Source organism: Camelus ferus, chromosome X (genome assembly GCF_009834535.1).
Source record: "Camelus ferus isolate YT-003-E chromosome X, BCGSAC_Cfer_1.0, whole genome shotgun sequence".
Taxonomy (NCBI): domain Eukaryota; kingdom Metazoa; phylum Chordata; class Mammalia; order Artiodactyla; family Camelidae; genus Camelus; species Camelus ferus.
This window is the reverse complement of record NC_045732.1, coordinates 72,676,673-72,694,395: the sequence shown is the minus strand read 5'-3', so window position 1 is coordinate 72,694,395 and position 17,723 is coordinate 72,676,673. Positions and strand designations below refer to the sequence as shown.

Sequence of the window (17,723 nt, the reverse complement as noted above, 5' to 3'; positions counted from 1 at the left end):
GCAGGTTGGGCAGAGGGTGAAGCTACATGCACTGGGGCAGAACACATGCCTGGCAGAGAGTCCTGGTCTCTGGCCTGGTGCCTGTGAAAAAATTGCAAGATAACAGCTTCAACCAGGTGGCTTTTAAATCAAGCCCTGTCCAGCTTTTGGCTTTTCAGCTGTTTGTAATGAGGACAAAAAGGTGAGAAAAAAATTAGCATAGAGAAGACAGATGGAAACTGAGAGGAGCCAGAGGGAGAGGTTGCTGTTTAATAATAATAATAAATCTTTGGGGAGCACTTTCTATGTGCCAGGCATTTATGAGTGTTACTTCTTGAAACAGCCTTGTAAGATAGAGTGCTATTATTCCCACTTTAAAAATAAGGTAACTGAGGCACAGAGAAATTAAGTAACTTGCCTAAGGTCACACAGCCTCTAGGTGACAGAGCTGGAATTTGAACTTAGGTCTAAACTAACTACAGAACTAATCTCTATTTTGTTTTCCAGCTTCATTGAAATATAATTGACATATAACATTGTGTAAGTGTAAGGTGTCCACCATGATGATTTGATACACTATTTATTATGAAATCATGACCACAATAAGATTAGATAACACGTTCATCACCTCACATTATTTTGTGGTGAGAACATTTAAGATCTAGCCTCTTAGTAGCTTTCAGGCATATAATACAGTATCATTCATTTAAGCCATCACATGCTGTCTCTCTAGATCTAACGCCTACAAGGCTCCTAATGCCTGCTAGAGATATCGTTGCCAAAAGATGGTCATTTCTGGACACCTGTCTCTAGAAGGACAGAACTTCTAAGGATCTCTCTGATTAGTGAGGAAAAATGTTGCCCACAATTGGTTATGTGACCTTGGGTAAATTGCTTTCCCTCTCTGGGTCTCAAAATCCACACCTTTAATGTGGAGGGATTGGAAGTAACAGGTAATCTTCAAAGGCCTTCCTTCTCCAAAATGCTATGGCTGTATCAGGTGTTAAGGATGATCCCCCATCCCTACCATGGCGATCCCTTCAGAAGGCTTCCCCCTTGGGTAGCAGGGGTGAAGGAAGCCGTCTCTTAGGTAGGCAGAGCATACTCTGAAACAGGTGCATTTACTAAGCACTTATGACATGCCAGGTACCAAGCATATATATAGCTGAGGCTAAATATGGCCCCTCCCTTCAAGGAACGCCCTTTCTTATGAGAAGCAGAGAACAAACAGTTGTGAAAGATACATATCACAGGATGTTTTAATCACAGGAGCAAGCACAGTGTGCTACTGGGACAGAGGAAAGGAATATGTAACTTAACCTGGGGTGGGGGGCTGGGGGTTGGCAGTGGGGATCGTGAAGAAAGGTTTCCCGGAGGAGGTAATCCCTGACGTGAGCTGCTCGGTAAGGTAAGGTCTAAGTCATGGAAGGGCCGAAGAAGATGGAAGTTTCCCCTGCCACATCAAGAAAGGCACTTGGCCAGCATAACTTCCTGCTTGAGAAGTCAGAGTTCATGCCAGTCCCAGGGATCTGAATGTGGAGGTTGGAAAACAGAACTGCTGTTCTTTTTAGAAACTTGTGTTCTTTTCTTCCTAGTCTGTGTGGGAAAGCTCACTTCTAATGAACTCTTCTCTCTGAAGGTAGGCACTGAAAGCAGGAAAAGGCTGAGGTTTCATTTCCAATTTGTCCTTAACCCATTGCCATACTCTGGGCTCACGTACTCTGGCTCACACCTTCTCATATCATAGAATTTCAGTTTATCTGTGGTTAAAAAAGATAGCGTCGTTCAATTGCCACTGGATAAATTCCAGAGCCTAGAAAAGTCTTTGAGTGACAAGTTTCATTTCCTTTAAGATTATGAGACAGATAAGAATGTCTTCTAATTTTAAGCATTCCACTGAACGGAAAGTCTAACCTTAATTGGTCATTCTTTTAGTTTCTAAACCCTCTTGCTGTCAGAAAGTTCTCTCTGTTTTCCTATTTAAACCTTTCTTGCTATTTCTTTAGATCCTTTTATATATTTTTTTTTCTGGCCTCTTTGAGTATTGAGAATAGCTGGTTGCCATGCTGCAGACAAGCTGAGAGAATTACTTTGAAATCTTCTTCCAAAAGTATTCATCTGAAGGCAAAGTGGGCTTATTTGAAGGCGAAGCGGGCTTATTGGCTTCTCCGCGTGCATGCGGGATCTTCCTCAGTGAGGAAAGAGGCAAAGGGGAGAGCAGTGGTCCCCGCAGCAGCCTGCCTCTCACCCACGCATCGCATCGTCAGTCAAACGCGGGCTTCGCGGAGGCACTGTTTTACGTGTCAGCTTCTGCAGCCACACTTGGGGCACGTGACCTTCCCATGCCCTTCAGTGCAGCACTCAAATCTAGTGTTCCTGTAGTTAGGCTCTCTGGGTTGTAAGTAGCAGAGACTCACTCGAGTTCTCCCAACAAAAAGGGGGCTTTTTGTAACATAGGAAAAGTGGAGCTAGAAAGCCACTGGCAAGGCTCTTTCATGAGCAGTATGGAGTTTTCCCCCATGCTATATCTGCTTCATGCCACTGAATTCTCTCCCTCTACCAATCAGTTTGCTCAGCTTACCCAGAATTGATGTCTATTCATAACTTTGGATTGAAGTTGGCTTCAGCTTGACAGAGATTTGATTCTGCCTCCTGGTGTTTTTTTTTTTTTTCTCCCTAACTTCTGCTCCATCTGCTAACTAGCTCAGCATCTCTATGTATCTTGATTAAAAGTTCCAGAAACAAGGATCTGGCCCAGCTCATCTCTTCAGAGCAGGATATGATGTCACCTATTACTGGCCAGCCAATGAATTGGCTTTTGTATTGCTTTTGTGTCAGACGCCAATGCTTACTCCAGTCAAAGGCACAGGGGTGTCATAGGTTATAAAATGTAACCCTAGGCAGTAAGCAAGAGCTGTAGATGAGGCAGTTGTCCTTAAACGGCAGTGTCAGCAAGCCGACCCAGATTTGTATCTCTGGTCAGAAGAGTAAGGTTATCACTAAGATCACAAAGAGCTTCCCTGACATAAACAAAATGGAGAAGGCAATGGGCGCAGTGGAAGGTATTGGAGGCCAAAGAAAGTAGGAATGCTTAGTGTGCAGCTGGAATGATTTCTCAGAAGAAGGAAGTGTTTCTGGAAGAGGGAGTATGGTGCCCCGCTCGCCAGGAGAAACCTACATAACGTGTATGTTTTCCACAGAGCTCAGTCTGGCAGCTGACCTCAAGTTACAGAAATCATGACCTACCATCAACGAGTAGGGATTGACTTGGCTCTTAGAAAAGGCTGACTTGTAGGAAAGAATAGCGGTCTCTACCTTGTTATTCTTTGTAAATCAGACCAAGATAGAAAAGGAGTCTGAGTGGAGAGGCCAACTCAGCTAAGTCATTGCCAAAAGCATTTTGGCTGTGAAAAGTTCATTGGCCTGTCTCAATTCCCAGTAATGCCCTTTTTTAATGATTTGTCCCCTCTACTATCTACTGCAGCTCACCACCTATGGCACAGAAAAGAAATCCTTTTGAGTTGGTGGTGTCAGAGACATTGAGGGTAAAAGGGGAAAGGTAAACTCTGAGTTGAGGAGGCAGAATTTAAGCTGAGCTAATCCAGAGGGAATGTTGGGGTGACAGAAGACCTATCATATTTTTTTTTCTACCTGTGTGTATGCTTTTTTTTTTTTCCAGGACTGCTGATAAGCTCAGGCTGTGCATTATACCCTTTAGGATGGAATAGCCCGGAGATAATGCAAACATGTGGGAATGTCTCCAATCAATTTCAGTTAGGTAAGGTGGCCTGTGCAGGGTGGAAGTGATGGTTCATTGGGAATCTGTTTTTCAAAGCGCTTTACCTCTTGGAGGGACCTCTGCTTCCTGGTGGTACCTGCTCGAGTTTCTCACTATGTTAGTTTGTGGGAAGTGGTGGCTTGGTCAGACTCAGGGGGTCTTGCTAATTTACAAGGGTTGAAAATAAATTCTGCTTCTTTAACTATGCCTCTCCACAGCCTTTATGCACTTTTACCTAGAGCCCTGTGATGGTTTGGGGCAGCCCTATCTATGCAGGGATTTCAAATTCTTGGAGACCACTTATCTGCCATCCCCTGAATGAATCCTAGTCCCTGTTGGTATTTCCTTCTAGGCACCATTTCCCAAATACAGATCAACAGTATCTCTTCTCACTTTCCACTGAGGACATAACAATAAGTAATTTGTTTTACATCAAGCATTAGGAACCTAGCTTAAATATTGGGGAATTGTTATTGGCATTTTTACATTATTGCTGGCATGTTAATAACAAAAGGTGTTAGATATTAAAATGGGTGACCGAAGTAGCTCTGGACTCTTCTATGGTTGCCAACTCTCACTGAGAATGGCTTAAGTTCACTATTGTGAATTAGAATAAATTAGACTCTAATTGGAAGATTTCCTGACCTACCATGATGGAAGAGAGTAGGAGGGGAAATGTCTAGGTTTCCTTGAGTATTCTCAATTGTAAGAGAGGATTTTAGAACAATGAGGCCAGCCATTCCGTATTGCTTATGCTCCAATACTTCCCTTTTCTCTCTGTTGCTTCAGATTGTTTTCTTGAGTCTCACCTGACCCATTTTTGGAGGAAGGAGTTGTTTACTGTGCAAATATAACATGAGGAAAGGGCTATATAGAATATGTGACAAATGTAGACCCTGAATGTCCAGTGTTCCTGGCTCAGTGCAGGACCGACTAGTAAGTATAATAATTCTGTCATAGGTGAAGGAATGAATAAATACGTGGGGGCAGGTGCTGAAGAAAAAGGAAGCAAGCCACTGGTGCTGCTAGCCAGGGTAGAGAAAGCTGAAGATTTAGCACATTTCTCCTACTTAGTTGTTAGACTTATCATTCTACTTAAAAAAACAGCTTTATTGATATATAATTCACATACCATAAATTTGCTCTTTTAAATGTACAATTAGTGGTTTTTAGTATATTTACAAGAATGTGCAATTGTCACCACTATCCAACTCCAGAATATTTTCATAACCCCCTAAAGAAACCCCTTACCCACTAGCAGCCACTCCTCATTCTTCCCTGTGCTCAACAACCACCCCCTCATCCCCCATCAAAAATGTTGAGTATCTTTTCATTTACTTATTGTCCATCTCTATATCCTTTTTGGAGAAATGTCTATTTAAATCGCTTTTGCCTATTTTCAACTGGGTTATTTGCCCATTTTTTGTTGAGTTGTAAGAGTGCTTTATGCATTCGGGACACTAGACCCGTTTCAGATATATAATTTGGAAGTATTTTTTTTCTCATTCTGTGGGTTGTATTTTCACTTTTTTGATGACATCCCTTGAAATACAAAATTGATTAATTTTTATGAAATCCCCTTTAATCTATTTTTTCTCTTGTTGCTTTTGTGCTTTTGGTGTCATAGTGAAGAATACAGTATTGCCAATTCCAAGGTCCTGAAGACTATTTTAGCTATTCTGATCTCTTGCGTTTTCATGTGAATTTTAGGTTCAGCTTGTCCATTTCTGCAAAATAGTCAGCTGGGATTTTAACAGAGATTGTGTTGAATCTATAGATCAGTTTGGAGAATATTGCCACTTTAGTGATATTAAGTTTTCCAGTCCATGAACACAAGATGATGTTCCAGTGAGTTAGGTTATCTTTAATTTCTTTTGATAGTATTGTGTAGTTTTCAGTATAGAAGTCCTGCAACTTTTTGGTGAAATATATTTCTAAGTATTTTATTGTTTTGATGATATTGTAAATTGAATTTTTTTCTTAATTTTATTTTTGGATTACTCATTATTAGTGTATATAAACACAAGTAATTTTTCTGTATTGACCTTGAATACTGCAGTCGTGCCAAACTCCCTTATTAATTCTAATGATGTTTTAGTGGATTACTTAGGATTTATACTATATATAAGATCATGTCATCTGAGAAGAGACATAGTTTTAAGCATTCCTTTCTAATCTTTTCCTGTATAATTGCTCTGGCTGGAATCTCCAGAACAATGTTGAGTACAACTGGTGACAGTAAACATCCTTGTCTTCCCCTGATCTTAGGGGTAAAGCATCCAGGTTTTTACCATGAAGTATTTTTTTAATTCTTATTTTTTATTGAGGTGTGGTCGATTTACAATATTAGTTTCAGTTGTACAGCAAAGCAATTATTCACCATTAAGTATTGATGTTGGCTAGGTTTCTTTTAATAGATAGCTTTTATTAAGTTGAGAAAGTTCCCGTCTATATCCCTAGTGTAAGTGTATTCATCATGAAAAGGTGCTGAGTTTTTGTCAAATGCTTTGTCTTTACCTACTGAGACGATCATATGTACTTTATTGATTAATTTTCATATGTTAAACAAACTTTGCCTTTCTGGGATAAATCATAGTTGGGCATGGTGGGTAATGTATTTTATATGTTGCTGGATTTGGTTTGTTAGTATTTTGCTGAGGATTTTTTCATCTATATTTGTTAGGAATATTGGTCTGTAGATTTCTTCTGACATGTTGATTGAATTTTAGTATGTGGGTAAAAATGGCCTCATAGAATGAGTTAGTTCTTTGATTAATATAAAATGCAAAAGAGAAAAATTGAAGATGTGATTTGCATGTAGTCATTTGACAGTTTTCTGCACCAGTCGCCACCTCCAAGGACCTAGTTCCCAAATGGGCAATTTATGTGTGGCTGCCTCTGTCCCAAGTTGATGGCCTTCAATCATGTTTACCACAGCAGTATTATTTTTCTCTCTCTTCTTTTACTCATTTTTTGTTCTTTGTGTCTCCTTTGTATTCTCTTCCTTTATTTACCCTTCTCTCCTGCACCATATGACTGCCTAAGGGCTCTAGCTCCCCTTTCCTCAGTGCACTGGGCACTGTTGTTCTGTGGATCTTTACGGATGAAGGGATTGCTGAATCCTACTTGAGTCTTGCCCTCTTAGTTCCTTTTTTGAATCACCATTGCATTCTTCCAACTGCCTAAGTGTCTCTCATCCCTTGGAGGCACACATTTCCTGCCCATATTCGCCAATTACATACCTCTATATTACCACCTTTCTGGTTAATGCTGAAAAGAGACAACCCATGCCACTCCTAACCCTTCTCTAGTCAGCTGCCCAAACATACATGATAATACCAACTCTATTAACAGTCGTTCCCTTGCAATAGAGAGGTGCCAGGAGCAGCAGTAAAACATGTAGTAGAATTGAAAAAGAAATATTTTATGATTTGATGGGAATGCCAGTGCTAGAAGTACAGCCTTTCTCTTTAGACTTTTCTTTAATACTCTGGAGATTCTGGCAGTGTAGAATCATCCTCAGTACACCTTAGATATTGTGTGGATGGATGAATGAAGTAGGAGAGAAGTACCTTGGGTATCCAGTGGATAGGCTTTTGTTCCTTCTTCCTTGAAAGGCAGCATAGTATACTGAAAGATCATAGGCTTTGGAGCCAAAGATCTCAGTTGGTATCCAGGCTCTGCCACCTATGTAGCTGTATGGGGTAAAGTCACTTGATATCTGTGTTTCAGTTTCCTTCTCTATTAAATGGGGGATGATAACAATACCTATCCCAGTGTTGTTGTTACAGTGAAATAATAAAAGGTATGTTAAATTACTTAGCACAGTGTTTGACTTAAAACAGACAGTGATCTTCCTTAAAAGATAGCAGAGTAGAGTGTGCTGGGGGTAGACTGTCAAATGATGGCATCACTTTGATTTGACTGTAGGCTCTGTACTATGTGCTCTGTATTTTGGGAAGGGAGAGTCACAGAGCCAAGATAGACATGGATGCTACTTGAGAAACAAAGATTCTTACCCTGATTGGCTTGAGAGAGATGAAGGGGGTAAGGAGGACAATAGAAGCAGGCATTGCCAATAAACGAAAGTGATTCTCAGAGTAACTAAATAGGTTTCTCACTCTGACACTCTGGATGGCTTCCTGTAGCCTCCAGTATGAAGGGGTCACACTCATGTCTTCAACTCCTCTTTCCCTAGGTTTCCCATTCAAGTTATCCTAAACCATCCACAGTTATGGTTTTCAGTCCTAACCTGAATTATCAAAGATATAACTTGTATTAAGGCAGCAATCTTGATATCCGTGTTGAATTAAAGATAGCCACAATTGCTTTGATACTCTTCCCATAGGGAGGCCGAGTCTATCTCTACCCTCTATCCCCCTAGTCTGGGCTGGCCTACCTACAACTGCTTTAACCAATATAGTATGGCAAAATCAAGTTCGTTCTAGGCCTAGCCTCTAAAGAACATGTAGTTTCCATGTTGGTTTCTTAGGGCTCTGAGCCATCATATAAAAGAATCTGACTACTCTGCTGAAGAGACCGCATGGAAAGTCCTGGAGATACTTGGAGACAGAGAGAGGCTCAGCTGAGTCCAAACTTCAGCTATTTCTGCCAAGACACCAGACGTGTGAGTGAAGCAGTCTTGGACTCTCCATACTAGCCATCTGAATACCACTGAATGACCCTAGTTGACAATTGCAGTAGAAGAATTGCTCAGCTGAGCCCAGACCAAATTGTGAGTGACAGAGCTATGAGATATAATAAAATAGTGGTTGTTATAAGCTACTATGTTCTGGGAGTGGTTTGTTATACAATAATGGATAACGAGGAAAATGCCAAGTCAGATCCATATAAATTTAAGACTATTCTTTTTAATCAAAAGTAATTTATGTATGTGACAAAATAAAACAGTACATAAAGATTTAAAATGCAAAGTTAGTCTTTTTCCTGACCCTAATACCATTCCCCATGGAAACCATTACATTCCTTTTATATCTCTCTAGAATTTTTAATAAATATAAAAATATGTGTTTCTAGGCATATCTTTATTTTGTCCAACGAAGACCATATTACATATCTAAGTGTCCAGCCAGCTAGCTGCACTGCTCTGCACTTCACATTTCTCACTTGCCAGTATCTCTTGGAGAGCTATCAACATTTATAGGCCTGCCTCCTACATTTTAGACACACCATATTTTTTTCTGTTGTAGGAATAGCATAAACCCAACAAGGGCAGGGATTTTTGTCTCTGTGATTAAATAACTTGCCTAAGGTCATTCGGCTGGTAGAGTGGCAGAGCTAGAATTCGAATTCTAGAAGTTTGGTCTAGGTAGCAACATCCAACAGAAGTTTCTGCAGTAATGGAAATATTCTGTCTTGCTGTGTGATGTGTTAGCCACAGCCATGGGTTGTTGTTGAAGAGTTGAAAAATTATGTTTGTTAGACTGAATTTTTAATTTTATTTTATGATTTTAAATTTTATTTATTTTTAAATTATATATATATTTTAATTGAAGTATAGTCGGTTTACAATGCTGTGTCAATTTCTGTTGTACAGTATAATGCTTCAGTCATACATATATTTGTTTTCATATTTTCACCATAAGTTATAAATATTTAATTTTACTAATTTATCTAATTGTATTAATGTAATTTATTTTATTTTATTAATTTAAATGTAATAGCCACAATGTAACAAGTGGCCGCCATTTTGGACAGCAGGGCTTGAGAGTCTGTGCTTTTAGCTGCTACACTCCTCCAGAGAAAAGAGCCTACTAAGGAGACTCAGGAGTAGCCAGAGAGACATAAAGAAAATCAAGAATGTGGTGTCCTAAAAGCCAAGAGAAGAGACTATGTCCGAGAAAAGGGCACAGTCAGTCGTGTTTAATACTGCTGCAAATTGCTAGATGAGGATAGAGAAGTGACCGCTGGAGTCAGCCAGACAAAGGTGACCTAGAAGAGCAGTTTTGGAGTTACAGATATTGGAGGTATTGTGATATGAGGAAAGTGAAAGCAGCATGTGTAGACAATTCTTTCAAAAAGCTTTGCTATAAAGGAGAGCAGAGAAACTGTGCAGTAGCTTGAGGCAAATGTGGAATGAAGACAGGCTTTTACTAAGATGGCCAGATGGTTGAATGATGATGGTATTGATCCCTTCATGGAGAGAGATTGATGCAGAATAGCAAGGTCCTTCAGAAAGTGAAGGTGCAATGAGGAGGACTTGACAAAGTGAACTGAAGGTAAATGAGAAATTTCAGTTGATTTCAACTGATTTCCTAGTACACATATTTCAACTTTGCTGTGATTTTCAAAATAACATTAGATCTACAAAACTATGAGGGTGTTCCTTTATACCTAATGGCCTATAAACATTGGATATACAAACAAGCCCCACTGAGAATTTAGAGAAGCTAAATACTTCTAATGGGACATAGCTGTTTTCAAGCAAGCTTATAAAACCATTGTGTTACCAGTAGCACTTAATTCTAAGGTAAGGTCTGTATGTACCATCTATCAATGGATCATGCTTGCAACATATTCTCATGAATATGATCTAATCTTATCCTCAAAAGTGTATTCATAGCAAATGGTAGTATGCCCATTTTATAATGAGGAAACCCTGAGGTATGGAGAGGTACAGTGATTGTGTAAGGTCACATGGCAAGTTAAAGGCAGAACTGTGAGTAGACCCCATCTTCTAATTCATTGTCCTGTGTGTACTACAATGACTTTTTTCCTCTCTATTGGTGAGGGTGTATCTTCAATTATTTGAGAATTTTTTCCCTTAAGAAAAGAAAATATATGTATATTACACACAGACACAATGGAATATTATTCGGCCATAGAAAACAAGGAAATCTTGCCATTTGCAACAACGTGGATGGACCTGGAGGGCATTATGCTAAGTGAACTAAGTCAGCGAAAGACAAATACTATGTGATCTGAAAAAAAAAAACAACCAAACAACACCACCAACAACAAACAAACTCATAGATAAAGAAAACAGATTGGTAGTTGCCAGACGCAGGGAGTGGGGGCTGGGCAAAATGAGTAAAGGGGGTCAAAAGTATAAACTTCTAGTTATAAATAAATCCTGGGAATGTAATGTACAGCATGATGACTATAGTTAATACTCTATTGTGTATTTGAAAGTTGTTAAGAGAGTAGATCCTAAAAGTTCTCATCATAAGAAAACAGTGTTTAACTATGTAGTGATGGATGTTAACTAGACTTGCTATGGTGATCATTTCACAATATACACATATAGTGATTCATTATGTTGTACACTTAAAACTAATATGTTATATGTCAATTATATCTCAATAAAAATAAGAAAATGACAATCAAATATTTTAAACAGAGAAACAAGACATTAATCATGAGCTTGAACTGAAACCTACAATGGGAGGGACTTAGGAGATCAATCAATGGGCACATTTATAGTTACTGAGACCCAGTAAGCACACTTGACTTTCTCAAGCCTCCGCAACTAGGTGGTTGGGACTAGCATATTGACTCCTCATGTGCACTATAGATGATGCTCAATGGCAGTCCAATATCTGTTTGTTGAATGAATCACCTATTTAGTGAGGATGGTAAAGTCAGACAAAAGCTCCCAGCAACAGCCCTGTCAAGTGCAAACTTTCTCACGCTTTAATTGGATTAAGTAAATGAAAGATTTAAGCTGAGAAAGGTGTTTTGATGGTTGTTAGTTGGACTCCAGCCATCAAATGAAGATTTCATGGACTTGATCCCACACAAATGAATCCTCAGTTCAACATTAAATTGGTGCATTTAACTCCATGTCCTCGTTATCCTTATCCAAGCCTCTAATTGGCTTCAATAACAGGAGGAGCCAGGGAAGAATCTGTGGGAGGATTGCCTAGTGGTAAGAGTGGGTTTTTTCATAGCTATATCCTTAGTTCTGTGACCTTGGGCAAGTTTTTCAGCATTTGGGAGCTTATTGCTACCTCATATGGTTGTTGTGAGGATTAAACAATATTATACACACAAAACACCTCGTACAGTGTTTGGTATGTAGTAAACAGTCAATAGTTTTTGTCTGATGTCATTGTCATCATTATAATGACACCAGTTGTCAAAATGAAAAGATTCCCAGTGCTTTAGTTTTCAGAAAAAGCACCTATTACAGCAAGGAGCCACTGTGTACAGCATGATGGATAAAAACACAGGTTAACAGTAGAAAGATCTGGGTTCAAATGTGAGCCCTGCCACTTACTAGTTGTGCATCTTTGGGCACTTTATTCAACTTCTCTGTGGCTCCATTAATGAGGATTGATAAAAATATTTTCCCCCCTAAGGTTATTGAGAAGATTAAGTGAAGTTAAACATACATACAAAGCATTCAGCACAATAGTTTGCATTAAATGTAACTTGCTATTAGCAGGCAATCGGCTCAGTTCTCAAGAGCCTCTTTGGAGAGGATGCCCCAGGCTTGGCTTCTGGGAGGGAGGGACGGAGGGACCCATTCAACTTGACAAAGGCCTGCAACAGAGGCTACCTGAAGGCCTTGTGTGTGCTCCCTGTGTTTCCTCTCTCAGAGGCCCGTTTCCTTTTTTCTCCCATCATTTCCTGTCATTCTTGCCAGTTCAAAGCCTTTTATGGTGACTTGGGGTTTGGCCTTTATGGGTTCAGTTTACAGGCATTTCCTGTTACCTTTCCTGTTGGTTTCCTTCTTTTTGGACAGTGTTTTCCTGTGCTCAGCAGAGCACAATGAGGCACTTTAATACATCATCCTGTCCACAGAGGGGCAGCAGAGGTGTGGTAGAAACAGCCCTCGCCTGGGTATCTGAATGGCTAGGTTTTCATTTTCCTAAGCTTGCTTGGGCATGTCACTTTCCCACTCTGAGCCTTGGTTTCCCTGTTTTTACATAGACAGCATTCAACTAGTCTGATGAACAACCAGAGACCCCAGATCCCTACCTAGGTCCCCGTCGTGCCCTGTCTACCTTTGTGGTGAGGCCCTTGATCTAATTTCATGTTTATTTGGCTCTTAAAGACCAGAAGGATGGTGAAGAAATAAACCAATCTACTTAAGGTAGCCCTCCTAGAGGAGAGGAGGCTTTTAGTATCACTCACCCATGGGGGTGGGGGCAAGGGTTTGGCTGTGGGGTTTGCCAAAAGCAACTCATTCACTGGGCAGCATTAGTTAGAATGCCCTGAGCAGTCAATCCTTCTGGAAAACTTATGGTTCAGGTATTGCTTAATGTTTTTCAGTTGCCCTTCTTGCCCACAGAGAGGAGTCCATCCAAGGGGAGAAGCTAGGCTAAGCTGGAGGTGGCAGGAGGGGATCAGTGGGTGAGGGAGCAGCTTAATTCAGCCATATATCTCTGGTGCCTGGCACACTCTTGGCACTCTCTAAACACTGCACTGAGTGGAATGAACAAATTGTAATTTGGCTCTGTTGCCAACTTATTGTGTGACCATGGCAAAGTCATTTCAGATCTTTATTTGTTGTGTTTTTTAAATTGAACTATATTTGACATATAGCATTGTATAAATATAAGCTGTACAACATGTTAGTTTGACACATTTATATATTGTAATACCATTGCCACTGAAGTGCTCATTAGGACCTATATCACATTACATAATTATAATTTCTTTTTAGTGGTTGGAATAATCAAGTTTTAGTCTCTTAGCAAGTTTGTACATTAGATATCTAGGGTTTATTTATTACTTGTTCTAATTTTGCAGCCTTAAACATCATCTGTCCTATTCTGTCACCTCCCAGCCCCTAGTAACCACCATTTTACTCTGTTATTTTTTCTTAAATGAGTTTGGCTTTTTTAGATTCCATGGCTTTTTTAGATTCCACATATAGATTTCAGTTCTTTAGACTTATTTCCCCATGACTAAAGTGAGGATGATCTTACCTGCCTTCAGAGATTAGATAGGCCATGAAATGACAAAGTCACTACGTGAAAGCAGTGCTCTGTACATCAGACCACCACGTGATGGCAGTAAAGTCAAGTGGATTCATTCCGTTCTATGCTGCTTTCCTGGTCCTGCCTCTGATCCTTAGGTCAAAGAATATAATTCATGCTTCATTTCCTTGCTACTGTTTCCTTCAGCTGACTCCTTCTATAAACCTCAGTATCAGCTTTCTATGTCCCCCTCACCTTTAGTGTTTGTTTTTCCCTGTGGAGTCTGGAATGATACTGTATCCTAAACCTTTGTTTTAAAATCAGAAAGCATTTTTAAATGGGGGTGTTGATACTGTAGCATCCATTTCACAGGGTTCTTGTGAGATTAAAATGAAGTGATATACCTAAAACATTTAGTACAGGGCCTGCACTCAATAAATGTTAACAATAACTGCTATTATTATTATAGGTTAGGCTGACCCACAAGATTGTTTTGTTTTTGTTTTTAAATGTTTATTTTTTGGGGGGAGGTAGTTAGGTTTACTTATTTATTTTTGGAGGAAGTACTGGGAATTGAACCAGGGACCTTGTGTATGCTAAGCCTGCACTCTACCATTTGAACTATACCCTCCCCCTGTTTTTGTTTTTGAATAAAGTGAAATAGATTTCAAATGTAGGAACCAGAAGGAAAACCAGGAACAACCCCTGCACATCCTAGGTTCAATTCTCTGGCAACGTTAGAGTTAGGGGGTGAAAATATGTCTGTGTGTTGCGCCATATGACTTTTCCAAACCATCTTCACCAAGCCCCATCATGGTGAATTGGGAGAAATTGCATGTGAATGTATCTTTCAAGTGAAAACCCCTAGCAATGTATCGAGCATACTGTAGGTTCTCAATAAATGTTGATTCCTTTCTACTTTTCATCTCAAAGCGACCAGTTTGGGCTAATGATACGGTATGGTTCTAGTGGTTCCTCACTACACTGTGTGTTGGAATCATCTGGGCCTTCTCCCCAGACATGATTCTGTAGATCTGGAGCAGGGGCTAGGAATCTGTATTGGAAGGCTCTCCCCAGACATTCTTGGAAAGTGGTGGACTAGTTGAAAAGTGTTTCACTGTGAGAACAAGGAGCTGAGAAGTATCGATCATTCTCGGTGCCGTGCTAAGTGCTCTGTATGTGTCATCTCATTTGACCTTCACAGCTGCTTTGAGAGGTAGGTAGTGTCATTACCATCATACCTATCCGGGAGCTGAAGCTCAGAAAGATTAAATGACTTGCCTAGAGGTTCTGTTTGTAAATGATAGGGCATGGTTTTAAACGTAGTTCCCAGTGACCCTCATTCTGGCCCCTTCTCCCTGTACCACGTGACTTCCCAAGCACACAGGTGCCTGGTCCAGTCTCTATCTATTAAGTGCAGAACTTGGTCAGACACTTCATCTGGCTGCCCATTTGTTTCCTCTATAACAATATTCCTCCTTATGGCTGGGACTTGATGGATGAATAAAACAAATGAAAGAGGATTAAATGAGATAATGGATGGAAAAATTGCATTGTAAATTGTAAAGTGCTATACACATGTTGTATTATCTGTGACATTGGTTATTGCTCAGGGACCTTGGGCCCCAGGAAAATCTCTGTGGTCTATATCTGTTAACCAAAGGAACATGGATGGAAATAGCTGATGCTCAAAGCTGACATTGCTGGTATGGGGTGAAGTCAATGGCTGGAATGAGGGTGCACGTGCTCCTGAGTCGTGAGGTAGGTCAGCTTGCCAAGTCGGGCCTTTTCTCACCTTTAAGTATTTGAAGATTATGTCAAAAATAGATAAGATAGACATTACTATATATAAAATAGATGAACAAGGGCCTATTGTATGGCACAGGGAACTATATTCAATTTCTTGTAATCTGAAAAAAATATATATGTATGTATACATATAACTGAATTGCTTTGTTTTACATCTGAAACTAACATTGTAAATTGACTACACTTCAAAAAAAGTAAGAATTAAAAAAAGAAAAAATAGATAAGTCACTCAATAAGCATATTCATTACACTTACTGTATACAAGATGTTGAATAGAGCATTGTACATAATTCATAGAATTTGAGAATATAGTCTTCAAGGAACTTGTAGTTTATTTGAGAACACATTTTATATATAATATATATATTAAACAATGGACATCTAACAAATACAACCATAATGTCAATCCCAAACCATAATGATGTCACTCATCAGAAGGAATAAATACCGCTCACAAAGGCATACAATGAAAACTCTATAATCTTCCTTCTCTCAGTATCACTTTTCATTGGGATTACAGAAAACAGCCCCTGACTTTCTCCCTATTCCCCAAGATACTGCATACGACGGCCTTGATCTGTCTCCCATTTTGTGGCCAAAGTGATATTTCAAAAATGTAAATCTGATGTCATTCTCATTCTTTAGCAATGGTTCCCCGATGCCTTCAAGATAAGCTCCAGACTCCTTGCCATGGGCTACAGGGACCCTGGCCATCACTTCCATCACCACTCAAGCTTCTCTTGCCCAGCCACCCTGAAAATACTGTGTTCCTTCAAACTTTTTCATCCTTGCATGTGTTCTTCCCTTTGCTAGAAATACCCATGCCCCCTTCCTCAGCTACCTGTTTGCTTTTTCTTGAAAACTCCCTGCCCCCTTTAAACTGGATTTGATGCCCCTCATCTGTATCCTTGCAGCACTCTATGTCATAACACTTGTCACACTAATAGTCTGTTTACTTGTTCCATGTCTGTCTCTGGCTCCCTTCCACTCACCGGTTTGTTGGTCTTACCTATGGGAGAACAACATGTTTAAAGAGCTTAACTCAGTGCCTGGCATATGGAGGCATTTTGCCACTATTAGCTATTTCTATTCCAGTTACAGACTTAATTAGCTGAGAAAGTTCAACTGGATGCAAGAAGAGCTCTATTGAGCAGATGTTAGAGGAGAGGGGCCAATTTTTCAGAGGCCAAGTATCCTACAGAGCTCATGCAGAGTCAAAGAGGTCCGATACTTGCTTAGCTGTTTTCTTGTTTTGTTTTGTTTTTGCCTATCACTTTGGGGAGAGTACCTGTCTTAGTCTGTTTGGGATGCTATGAGAGATACTAAAGACTGGGTCACTTATAAACAACAGAATGTTTTTCTCCCAGTTCTGGAGGCTGGACAGTCCAAGATCAGTGTGCCAGCAGATTCAGTGTCTGGTGAGGAATGCTTCCTAATTTCATACATGGCCATCTCCTTGCTGTGTCCTCGAACAAGACAGAGGAGGGCAAGGGAGCTCCCTGAGGTCTCTCTTTTAGGGGCATGAATCCCATTCATGAAGGCTCTGCTCTATGACCCAATCACTTCCCAGAGGCTCCGCCCCCAAATGCCATCACACTGGGCATTAGCATTTAACATGTGTATTTTGGGGACACAGATATTTAGTCTATAGCAGTTCCCAAAGCTTTTCTGAGAAGCTGCACCAAGTGTAGTTGATAGGTTATACAAAGGACAACACAGAGTGACATGGAGGTTTTTTCAGGGGGAGGTAGGGGTCAGTCTTGGGAAAGACCCCGCAGCATCATTTAAATTCATCTGAGACATAATTCCTCCCCCCCACCCCCAATAGAATAAAAAGATGGGCAGAGTAGATAACACTCAGGCTCGCTATACAAGAAATGATATAAATAGGAAAGACAGACTGGCAAAGTATGAGGATGGGTCAGAAGCGAATGCTCAGTAGTGGCAGGGAGTTTGAGATTTGTAGATATTGACTGGTATACATAAAATAGATAAACAAGTTTATACTGTATAGCACAGGGAAATATATTCAATATCTTGTAGTGGCTTTCAGTGAAAAGGAATATGTAAATGAATATATGTATATTCATGTGTGACTGAAGCATTGTACTGTACACCAGAAATTGACACAACATTGTAAACTGACTATACCTCAATAAAAAAAAAGTGGCTGGGAGGATTTCAATAGCAGGACTCAATTTGTTTAGCAGAAGTTTGTGTAAAAGAGGGGAAAAAATCAACCAAATCAGGGCACTTCTGTCACCATGAGG

The 17,723-nt window shown here is 40.0% G+C and overlaps 1 protein-coding gene across 4 annotated transcripts in view; it reads left to right on the top strand.

Annotated features, from left to right (window-relative positions):
• Positions 1-17,723, top strand: part of LHFPL1 (LHFPL tetraspan subfamily member 1) — a 161,504-nt gene that overhangs the window by 14,189 nt on the left and 129,592 nt on the right. For all 4 annotated transcript variants that reach the window (XR_004317806.1, XM_032474473.1, XM_006193308.3 and 1 more), the window contains one exon: positions 3,659-3,757. Coding sequence is in view for 3 of the 4 variants with exons in the window: in XM_032474473.1 (XP_032330364.1) it covers positions 3,659-3,757 (99 nt within the window). In the remaining variant the exon portion in view is untranslated. The remainder of the gene's footprint in view (positions 1-3,658; positions 3,758-17,723) is intronic.